The sequence below is a fragment of the Apium graveolens genome, chromosome 10, assembly GCF_009905375.1.
Source record: "Apium graveolens cultivar Ventura chromosome 10, ASM990537v1, whole genome shotgun sequence".
Classification (NCBI taxonomy): domain Eukaryota; kingdom Viridiplantae; phylum Streptophyta; class Magnoliopsida; order Apiales; family Apiaceae; genus Apium; species Apium graveolens.
In genome coordinates, this window is record NC_133656.1 from 132,229,899 (window position 1) to 132,242,020 (window position 12,122).

At 44.5% G+C, this 12,122-nt stretch overlaps 1 protein-coding gene across 1 annotated transcript; it reads left to right on the forward strand.

Annotated features, from left to right (window-relative positions):
* The first annotated feature begins 3,556 nt into the window (after positions 1 to 3,556).
* On the forward strand, positions 3,557 to 3,907 carry LOC141691005 (uncharacterized). Its single transcript, XM_074495756.1, has one exon. It carries the CDS (start codon positions 3,557 to 3,559, stop codon positions 3,905 to 3,907), a length of 351 nt encoding a protein of 116 aa, XP_074351857.1.
* The last annotated feature ends 8,215 nt before the right edge of the window (positions 3,908 to 12,122 follow it).

A 12,122-nucleotide genomic window follows, 5' to 3' on the forward strand; every position in this document is an offset into this window, starting at 1 on the left:
TCTAGAGAAGGCCCTGTTCGGCGATAGGAGGGCCGACAGAGAACCGGTTGTGACCCAAGAAATTGAGCAATATCAACCTCCCGGCGAAGAAAGGCAATTCCCTAAGGTGAGTGAGTTCAGTGGGAAGGGAGACCCTGAAGACCATTGCGAAAAGTACGAGATGCTAATGATTGGGATGAGTCACAATGATATCATGCTATGCAAAATATTCAAGACCTATTTGAAGGGGTCAACTTCGATGTGGTACAAATCCCTCAAGCCCAGGTCCATTGGATCCTACGAGCAGCTGAAGAGGAAGTTTCTGAAGTACTACTCGCATCTATGCCGAAAGGCGAAGGACACTGAAGCCCTGGTCCACTGCAGGCAAAGAGCGAATGAAGAGTTGGGGGATTATCTCGCTCGGTTTAAGGAGGAAGCTGGAATGGTTACTAACCTGGACAAGGTCAAAGCAATGGGCTTCTTGACGTCGGGGCTGGACCCCTACAAAGGTAAAAAGTTTCGCTCATCTCTTTATGATTTTCCCCTGAAATCCCTGAATGATATATATATGAGGGGCGAAAACATTCGTCGAAAGATGGAAAATATTGGGGGATATAAGGACTACTGAAAGGATGACCGATCAAAGCGAGCCGGCAGATACGAAGGCTCAAGATCAGGCGTTGGCCGAAGGGATGGTAGGAAAGAAGGAAGAAAAGAAACGGATCGGGGGCCGAACGGCGACGAGATAGAGATTCGGCCATGTTCACCCCTTTAAATGCGCCGATCTCCAAGATTCTCCTTGAGATCAAGGGCAAACCCGGATTTGTCCGCCCGACTAAAATGAAGGTCCCAAACCACAAGAAGAACCCTGACAAATACTACGACTATCACAGGGACAAGGGGCATAACACCGACGAGTGCTATCACCTCAAAAAGCTCATTGAGCGAATGATCAAAGACGGCGAACTTAATCAGTTCATCCGAGATCTGAGAGACAGGCTTGGACCGAAGGAGAATCAAGAGGAGGAGGCAGAGGCCGAGGAGCCAGAACAAAAGGATAGGATAAGGGGCAAAGTAAAAACTATATCTGGGGCAGCATCTTGGATAAGGATAGCAAGACAGCCAAGAAGAAATATGCCTGACAAGTGTACAATCTATATCATTTCGGTCAGGCGAAACCCCATATGCCCATGACCTTCAGCACTGAAGACTATGAGGATGTCATTCGCCCGCACGAGGATCCTCTTATTATAAATCCTATCATCGGGCAGAATAAGATATGGAAGGTACTGGTAGATACTGGAAGTTCGGCCAACACACTATTCCACAAAACCTATAGCAAGATAAACTTGGCCGGAGAGCAGTTAGAGCCCTGCAATGATGCCCCCCTTTACGCCATTGGAGGACATCCCATTTAGTTTGAAGGAACAATCACGCTCCCTGTCCTTCTGGGAAAATTTTCATATACTGTTGAAAAGCCAGTAAAGTTCTACGTAGTTCAGATCGAGAGCCCGTACAATGCAATATTTGGGAGACCCTTCTTGTCGACTTTTGAAGCGGTGGAGTCTATACCCCATCTTAAACTCAAGTTTCCAACCGAGAAAGGGGTAGGAGAAATGAGGGGCGATCATAAAACCGCCCGAATCATAATGCTGGAAGATCTCCAGAAGGATCAGGAATATGAAGGGCCGGACGAAATCGGAAAAAGAAAGCGGGCCGAATCCGAGCCCAGCGGAAGCCGTGAAACATTAAATATTGAGTTGGAAAAATTTGAGGCGGATCTCTCGAGCCCGATAGCCGAACCCGGGGTGAAAACCGAAGAAGTAGAATTGTACGCAGGCCATTCGGGAAAAATAGTTCGGATTGGGAAAAATATGGGGTTAGACCTGAAGGAAAAGGTAGTAGCTGTCATTCGGCAATACCATGATGTGTTCTCCTGGGGGCTGAAAGACATGCCTGGCTTGGATCCCAAGACGACTAAGCACTTCCTAAATGTGCAGTCCGAGGCCAAACCGGTAAAGCAGAAGAAGAGGACATTTACAGTTGAGCGACAGAAGGTTATAGAAGCCGAAGTAAAAAAATTGTTGGAAGCCAAATTCATCGAGGAAATTAAATACCCTGACTGGCTAGCCAATGTAGTGGTTGTAAAGAAGTCAAATGGGAAGTGGAGTATGTGCGTGGACTATACAGACCTCAATAAAGCATGTCCAAAGGACCACTACCCATTGCCCAGCATCGACCAGCTCATAGACGCTACAGCAGGATATGAGGTACTTAGTTTTTTTGATGCTTTTTATGGCTATCATCAAATTGATATGAATGACAAGGATGTGCCCAAGACAGTGTTCATAACTCCGAAGGGGACTTATGCTTATATCAAATGCCCTTCGGACTAAAGAACGCTGGAGCCACATTCCAACGAATGGTAAACAAGGTCTTTAAAGAGCAGGTCGGTCGGAACATGGAAGCATATGTAGATGACATGATTGTAAAATCATTGTTCCAAGATCATGTCGAAGACTTGAAAGAGTGCTTTGAGACACTACGAAGCAATAACATGAGGATCAGTCCGAACAAATACACCTTCAGAGTCTCCAGTGGCAAGTTCCTGGGCTACATGGTCAGTGCCCGGGGAATAGAGACGAACCCCGAAAAGATCGAAGCAGTCATTAATATGGAATCCCCTAAATGTATCAAAGATATCCAGAAGCTGACCGGTCGGCTCGCCGCCCTTCGGTGTTTCATCTCTCGATCAGCCGAAAAGGCACTCCCCTTCTTCGCCGTCCTCAAAGGGTCAAAGAATTTTGAGTGGGGGCCCGAGTGCCAAAGGGCATTCGAAGAAGTGAAAGAATACCTTACTAAGGCACCACTCTTAATGAGGCTCGACTCGAAGGAAACTCTCCAACTTTATCTGGCCGTGTCCGACAGAACCCTAGGGGTTGTTCTTGTGAAAAACTATGAAGGCAATCAATACCCTATGTTCTACGTGTCTCATGTCCTCAAGGATGCAGAGACGAGGTACCCTAATGCTGAAAAATTTGCATATGGGTTGGTTATGGCCTCCCGAAAATTGTGACAGTACTTCCAAGGCCGAACGATCCAAGTTGTCACCAGTCAACCTTTGAAGAAGATTTTAACAAGGCCCGAAGCCTCGGGAAGAGTAGTGGCCTGGTCCATCGAACTCGGGGAATTTGATCTCGAGTATGTCCCCAGGACGGCGATCAAGGCCCAAGCTCTAGCTGACTTCGTGGTCGAGTGCACATTCACGAGGCCGCAGGATCTCACGCCCGGCGAACAACTCATTCGGACCCCAGGAAAATGGAAACTCTTTGTAGATGGATCAGTCGCTGGGAAAAGGCGTGGGGCCGGCTTAATTCTCTCTAGCCCCGAAGGGTTCGAGATATGTCAGGCTATAAGATTCGATTTCCCTCTGACAAATAATGAAGCAGAGTACGAAGTACTCCTCGCAGGGATGGAGCTGGCTCGAAGCCTTGAGGCGAAGCACCTAAGGGCCTTCAGTGACTCTATGCTGGTGGTGAAGCACTTCTATGGAGAATATGAGCAGAGAGACCCCTAGATGAAGGCTTACGCCACCAAGGTAAAAGATGCTTCTCTGTCATTTGAAACTTTTGAGCTGAGTCAAATTGACAGGGAAAATTATGGACGGGCGGACGCCCTTTTCAGGCTAGCTTCGGCTGAAACACAAAACCTAACTGGTTCGATCTACCTCACCGAAGCCAAGATGCCTTCGATCGAGAAGAAAGAATGTCTGGAGATTCACCAAGGGAACGATTGGATGACTCCCCTAAGAAACTTTCTGGAGAAAGGTCTCCTTCCTCCGGACCGAAGAGAGGCGCTAAAGATCAAGTACAGGGCGTCGAGCTATACCTTCATCAAAGAGAGGATGTATCGCCGCTCAATCAGTTAGCCCCTCCTGAGGTTCCTAAACACCGAAGAACAGCGACAAGCTCTTGAGGCAGTGCATGAAGGAATCTGCGGCGAGCATCTGGCTGGTCGGTTCCTCGCCTTTAAAATCCTTCGCCAGGGCTTCTTTTGGCCAACCCTGAAGGCCGATGCCAGTGAATACGCCAAGAAGTGTGTACAGTGCCAATTATTCGCCACTTTCCTGAAACAACCCCCAGAAGAAATGACTTCCATACTAAGTCCCATTCCGTTCACCGTGTGGGTCGTGGATATAGTTGGCATTCTCCCAACAAGCACGAGGCAAGCAAAGTACTGCATAATTGCCATTGATTACATGACCAAGTGGATCGAAGCCCGACCTTTATCGGCCATAACCGAAGAAGCAGCAAAGAAGTTCTTCCTCGAACAGATTATTCTCCGATTCAAAATTCCGAAGATTTGTATCTATGATAATGGAACTTAGTTTATTGGAAACAAATTTCGGAAGTTCCTACACCACTTCGGAGTCGAGCAAAGATTTAGCTCAGCCGCCCACTCACAAGGGCAATAGAAGCGACAAACAAAGTAATCTTTCAAGGGATAAAAAAGAGGCTCGGCGAGGCTAAAGAAAGATGGGCAGAAGAACTCCTTTGGATCTTGTGAGCCTACCGAACGACCCCTAAGACTTCAACAGGGGAAACTCCTTTCAGAATGGCATATGGAACTGAAGCCCTGATCTCCGTCAAAGTAGGATTGGAATCATACCGAACTGAGGTCTACAACATGGAAACCAACTGCTTTGGGCTAAGGGCGAACGTGGACTTATTGGAGGAAGAAAGAGAAGCCGCCCACCAAAGGAACATGAAATACTTGCTATAAGCGGCACAACATTATGACTCTAACATTAAGAAGAGGTCGTTCGGAGTCGGAGACCTAGTCTTGAGGGAGCTGGCTGCATCTATGCCAACCAAATAAGGAAAGCTTCAGCCTAACTGAGAAGAGCCTTATAAGGTGATCGAGGTCATTCATCCCGGAACATACAAGCTTGAAAAACTATCGGGCGCAAAAATCAAAAACACCTGGCATGCCAGTCGCCTTCGAAAGTTTTATCAGTAATTTTTTTTTTTAAAAGTTGTTTGTACTTGAATTTTATATGAGGAGTGTAAGCAGTTCAAACATAAATAAAGATTCACTTTCTTATGTCACATATCTTTATTAAGTACCAAAGACGCGGCCGTAGGAGTATTATCTAAGGGCAATCCCGAAGGCGATAAACTCTCCGGCCACCGCCTTTGTCCAATTTATTAATAAAGCATCCCACTCAATCAAACGTCCTTCACCCCACCACCATTATTTAACTTGCAAAAAGCACATGGTGAGGATAAATGAAGGACCTTAGGGGGCCGTCCTAAGATAAGACCCTCTCATTCATCCTTCCCTTACTGTTTAATGATATTAAAGATGTCCAAAGGAAACCAAGTCTAGGGGCAATCCCAAAAAAAGACATGATCCTTCGGTCTCAATCACGCATATACTCAAAACATATACAGAACGATGACAGTCCGGTCTAGGGGCGATCCCGAAAAAGACTAGCCGCTCCACCTTATTGGCGAAATGAACGAGGTCATGCTGGTCAAAGGGTAATCACAAAACGATCAGCAACCCTGTTCCTTCGCCCAACAACAGCCTTTTAAAGCATTAACAGCCCGAAGTCACCTTCGACCTTTAACACTCGGGGCCATAAGGGGTAGTAAGGCAATAAAATTGTTAAGGCAAATGAAGCCGAAGATACAATTCATTTTAATTGCTTAAAATTGTTAAGGCAAATGAAGGCGAAGATACAATTCATTTTAATTGCTTAAAATTGTTAAGGAAAATGAAGCCGAAGATAAAATTTGTAAAATTGTTAAGGCAGATGGAGTCGAAGATACAATTCGTTTTATTAAAATCATTATGGTAAATGAGTAGGCCGAATACGCGGTTAAAATAAAAGAAACAATGTTGACAAAAGATGAAAGATGCATTAAAAGCCCGAAGGCTAGTTAAATTATAAAAGCTCGAAGGCAGGAGTATCAATTATAAAAAATAAAATTACAAGTAAAGAAGACGAATGAAGAAAGCCGCTGGAAGAGTTGGGTATGGCCATAGAAACACCAACGGCAACTTCGCCACAAGATCATCTTCAGTCATATCAAGCACCTCGGTGCCGGACGCTTAGGCCTGGGGGTCTTCATCCGAGAGCTCTTCATCTTTACCATAGGATATAAGAGGGGCTTCAACTGCTGGCCGGCCGATAGGATCCTCCAGGCTGTCGTCCAATAACTGCTTATAATCCCAGTTCAGGCCATGGGCCTTCTCCAGGATATAGTCAGCACCAAACTGGAAGCAGCGCTCCTCCGTCAGGTCCAGCTATTTTTGCTTCTTCCGAAGCTCCTTGCGGGACTTCTTTAGCTGGACATTTCGATGGGAGATCCTCCTCGGCCTCCGTGGTCCTCTTCTCTAGCTCCTTCACCTCGGCCATCCGAGTTTCCATGTCCCGGACTTTGTCCTCCACGGCCGCAGCCCAAGGAGCATCCTGCAAAAAAGACAAGGCAAAAGCATTAAACAAAGAGAAAGGAGCCGAAGGATAAAGACGAGCAAAAGTAGAAACAAAATTTAAATATACCAGGGACAAAAAGGATAGAAGCTCAGTGGAAGCCTCGGTCGGAGAAGCCTCCGGAAGCGGCTGGAGCCTGACGAAGCGGCGAGACCCTCTCCGCCTCTGGCCTCTCCCCCGTCTCCTTAAAGGATTCGGTGTGGCCCTTCCATCAGCAGCCTTCTTCTTCGCCGCCTCTTCGGCGACCCTCTTCTCGGCCACCCTGGCCTTCTTCCTTTCGATCAAAGCCTCTCTGGAAGACATTGAAACAAAAACAAGGGAAAAATATGTCAGATCGATAATGGAGACAGAATAAAAAAGAAAATGAAAGAATAAAAGAAAGTTTCCAGAATAATAAAAGAGAAACTAAGATGGACGAAGGAGAAATTTGTTACCCCCACCCCACAAACTTAACAGCCAGTCTTTGTCCCGAAATTCTTCGGGACCCAGCTTACTCACACGGACATCTACCAGGGCCGCGTAGTCCTCCTTCTCCCTCTCCTTCAAACTCAGCACAAGGAGCAGCGAAGGATTCACATCCCTCCAGATGGACATTGGGGCCAACCTCCGCCCACTCATGAAGCACCAGTGAGTATGGGTGTTCTTGTTGCTAGAATTGGTGGTCGTCGAATCCTCCCGGCCAGCCCGATGAGCGATGGTATAAAACCCCGGGCTCTTCGGGTTCCTTCGAAAGTCGTAATGCCACCAGAATCGTCTCGGAGTAGGAGTAACTCCGGCATGAAGGCACCTGTTCTAGAAGCAATTCATGTGGATGAACCCATTGGGATCCATCTGCCCTAGAGCGATCCCCATTTATTTGAATAGATGCTTCACTAACTTCAGCGTCGGCACTCGAAAGCCACACTTGAACGCCGCATCTGAAATCCCGATAGCACAATCGCCATAGCTCTCCGGCACCCCAAGAGTATCATAGATCCGCTCATTCTCCTTGGGGGCATAGAGCCAGAAGAAGTTCAGAGGGATAGAGAAATCAGAATACATCTGAATTATCCTCTCCTTCGATAGCTCCGACCGGTTATTCGCCATCGGAAAATTCGCCGCCGATCCGAAGAGATCTCGACCCGTTCTCTCAGGGCGAATAGATGACTTTCCTGCCAAAGTGCTCGATCGTGGGCCCCAAGTCTCTGGAGGGCGATTTGCTCGGTCCATGTCCCTGTATTCGGAAACAGAGAGATATTAGTCCATGTACTCGGGACATGATAAAGGAAAAATGAAAAATGATAAAAGGACGAGTACATGTCCTAGAACCGAGCGAACAGAAAAAGAATCTAGAGTCGGCTCCGGAAGGATATTCTAAAGGGAAAGTCTTCCGAAGGAGGTTCTAGCCCCCAAAAACCCTTCGCCTGCCATCTTTAAACTCCAAACCGCCCATCTGCCCCCTGGGTCGGCTCCCGAAGGACGTTCTTAGGCGAAGAACCCCCGAAGAGAGTTCTTGGCCAAAAAACGTCTCGCATGCCATCTTTAAACCCATGGAAGGCCCCATAAACTACCAAAACCCAGAAAACTCCTATTGCCTACCCAGAAGTACCCACAAAACTCAAAGACCTCAAAAACACAATAATGTACACTTAAAACCCAGAAATATCCCATAAACTTAAAGCCACTGGACTCACACGCAAAAACCATAAAACTCAAAAACTTGCATGCAAATGTAAAGAACGCTTGAAAAGAAAAAAAGGACTTACTGATTTGAAGATGTTCTTGGATTGAGATGGGATAATCTGGAAAGACAGAGTTGTTGTTACCCGTGATTGGAAAACTCGCCGCAGTTCGTTGCTGTGTGTAGAGAAAATGGAAGTGAAAAATAGAAAAGGAAATGCATAAATGGACTTTATATAGGCGCCCAAAATGAATTCAGAAAGGCGATGTTTGGGGGTTTTTAAAATAGACGTCCCAGATTAAAACGGTTGAGATTCAATGGCTGGGATTAATCCGTGAAACGACGTGCCGACAGTTGTCACTTTAATGCACCACAAGTTTCCAAAAACGTGCCACGTGTACGAACGAAGATCGAGGCAAAACTGAAGCGGTCGCCCTAGGGTTTCTTCGCCCCAATATGGGCCTGAATTGATGTCCTACAGACCGTCCGAAGGCCCAGCCGAAGGACAGGGATATGTTGGCTGTAGGCCCAATAAGTCCCTCTGAGCGAAGGCCCGTCGAAGGATTGAGCCATTGGGCCGAAGGCCCACCGGACCCATAAGCCGAAGGCCCACGTAGAATCCCAGGCCAAAGCCCATTCTTCTTCAGAACCGTTGGAAAGGAGAAGAAGCATAACGCCCCCTTTTCACTCCCTCCTTAATGATGAGTAACGTAAGGTGCATTCATGGTAAAATTGGGTATAAAACCCCTTGGAAAGTAAGACAACACAGACACAGATTCTCTAAAACACTCTGTTCTTCTTGTATTCTTTACCTACCTCTATAACCAGATTCTTATTCTCACACCGGAGGTGAATTGGGGGTATAAACCCTCGTATTCTCTTCACTTTCAGGTACTAGCCGAAGACATCTTCACGGAGGCCGAAGCCCGTTCAAACACCCGAAGGAATCTGGGCGTAACACCCAGATTTAAGGATTTTTTTAACCTTTCGCGAATATTTTTTACAGAATCCGACGCTCCTGGAATAGTATGTTAGATAAATCTTAACCGGTACAGTTAAGCACACGATTGCCAGGGAACAAGACCTTAGAGTGTTAGTGTTAGTTTAATCACACGCCCAAATATCGAAGACCCAATATCTAAAAGCTTGTCAAGATGAATGTTCATTAAGATAGAAGCCCAAAATAGACAGGCCAATCATTGAGAAAATCTCTCCAAAATAGAAATGTCTCCCTCTTTTCCTCCTCAACGCTCGTCCGTATCTTCAGCATAAGGGATGAGCCTTAATTACACAGCTTTGACAGGTTTGATAGGTATAAATAGATGATTAGAGTAAGAAACTCTCTAGACACTGAAACACTTTACCATTTTCTTGTATTGTCAAACCTATTTTACACTCACATTATTGATTCTCACACTGGAGCTGAATCAGGGGATAATACCTTGCATTCTCTTCCTTTTTAGGTTCAGACCGAAGAGTGTTCTAACACGATAACATGAAAATACGGAATTGACGCTGCCCATTTTAATCACTTGCTGTGAATATACTAAATGATGCTGGAGAGGTTCTTATAGGGGGTATCTACTCTGGAGTAAAATAAAAAATGGGTCAAGTAACAATGGGATTATATATATATATGCTCCCAATACTCAAAAGTTTGGGTGCCAAAACCCGTCCCAGGGCATTTTGAAATCAACGACCTAGATGAAGATGGTTAGAATTCAAGGGCCCCGATGAGATCATGGATCTCGATAATGGGACAACTGTCAGCATTAATGGTCCCCACTTCCCTATACCACAGCCGCGTGTCTAGCCACGTCTAAATCACTGATTGAACGCCCTAGGGTTCTCACCCAAAGATGGGCCGATGCCTCTTGTCTTCCGTCTGGACGATGAGCCATCCGAAAGACAGGCACATGTTAGCCTTAGGCCCATTACAACCCCAAAGACCTAAGGCCCAATATCTAAAGACCCTTTAGGACGAAGGTCCAATGATATAGAAGCCCAAAAGAGACAGGCCAACAATTGGGAAAATCTCTCCAAAATAGAAACGTCTCCCCCTTTTCCTCCTCAACGCTCGTCCGTATCTTCAGCATAAAGAACGAGCCTTAATTACACATGTTTGATGGGTATAAATAGATGATTGGAGTAAGAAACTATCTATACACTAAAACACTCTACCACTTTCTTGTATTCTCAAACCTATTTGACACTCAAATTACTAATTTTTATGCCGTAGGTGAATCGGGGGGACAAACCCTCCCATTCTCTTCCTTTTCAGGTTCAAACCAAAAGTGTTCTAAGATGAACGAAAGATGTTCTTGCATTCGCAGGAAAATGCGGGTATAACATCTAGCGTCTTCTTTGGGAAACACGAGAATTGTTGCGAGTTACTGAGAGTATGATGAACACAAACAATAATGATACGCCGCCTAGCTTCACTACTCATATAGGGGCCAGACATCGAAATAATTGTTGGTTGAAGCTGACAGAGTACTCAAGCTGACCCCCAATGAAGAAGCTATGTTACAAAAAACCAGGGCTGAGAAATTGGTTGCATAAAAGGGCAAAAAAAAGCAAAATGAACAGGCGGAAAAAAAGCTCGTGCCAAGGATGTTAGGTAATGAATTACACACATGGGAGGTTGAATGTGTTTTTGTGTTTTTATGCTTTTCTTGAATTGTTTAAAGTGGTGAACAAAGTAAATTAAATCTTGTAGTGAGATATGTTAATACTGAAATTAAACAAGCAATAACAGTGAACACAAATCTTTTAAAACTCATTTAATTTTATATTAAAATTAAGGGTTTTATATCAAGTCGGCCACCTTATTCGTCAAAATATCTCACTTAGACCACCGTTTCCCACGACGACTCATTTAAACCATTAAAAAACTAATATATATCACGCCGTTATCCTTTTCTAAAAAAATTAACAGAAAATGTTAAAATTTTTAAAATCTCCGTTAGTTCAAGCAGAAACAGTCAGAAGTGGTGAGCTGGTAGTCCACGTATGTTCCACGTTGGACTAACTATCAAGTGACACAACACAAGTGAAAGCAACCCTAATAAATTAAACAAATAACCCGAATAAACAAATAAACTGACATATTGGCGGGTTAATCTGGGGCTAAACAAAAACCCTAAACAACATGTTCATTCAATCGTCACTATCAACCATCATCCAATCGTCAATCGTATCTATCTTCAACAAAATCTGGACACCAATTATCACTCTTTAACATCATTCGATAAGGTAATCATTTACCTTACTTTTACCACAACTCCAGAAACATCTTCCTGGATTTTTGGAAGTCCATGACGTAAGTACTCGAGCATTCATACCACAAAAACAAAAAATCAAGTTATTATCAGACTTAACAACTGACGAGTTTGACAAAGCAGACATGGGGGTTTACGATAATAAGCGAAGATGTTGATAATGTGAGAAGTAATTACAAAGTTATGCACAAATTTAAGAGAAAATTAATTTTTTTATCAAGAACCCTAATACACACACTATGTTTGTATGTCTGCTATATATACAGGGGTCAAAGTGAAGTCAGTCAAGCTAGCCGTAGCTTATTCAACGCCATGTCAGCTGACACATCAGCATCACCTTTAACTTTTTTTATTAATATAACGGCGTGATATATTTTAATGGTTTAAATGAGTAATGAGTCGCCGTGGGAAATGGTGGTCTAAGTGAGATATTTTGACGAATCGGGTGGCCGACTTGATATAAAACCCTTAAAATTAAGAATGTTTTGCTACAAAATTTCTAGGCTCTTTGTTGTTTAAGAGCTTAGCTTCTTTCTTGAGAGAATACAATATTTCCTGATCTAAATTGTTGCTTCTAACAAAGGACCAGTGTTAACTTTATATGATAGTTAACTACTGGTTTACACAGTGTGTAATAAAAGATGGTATTCACTCTAGTAAACTGTCACTAATCATTTCATTTTAGGAAAACCATATCTTCCAT

Coding starts and splice junctions, on each gene's coding strand:
- LOC141691005 (XM_074495756.1), top strand. CDS start 3,557: ATGAAGGCTTACGCCACCAAGGTAAAAGATGCTTCTCTGTCATTTGAA.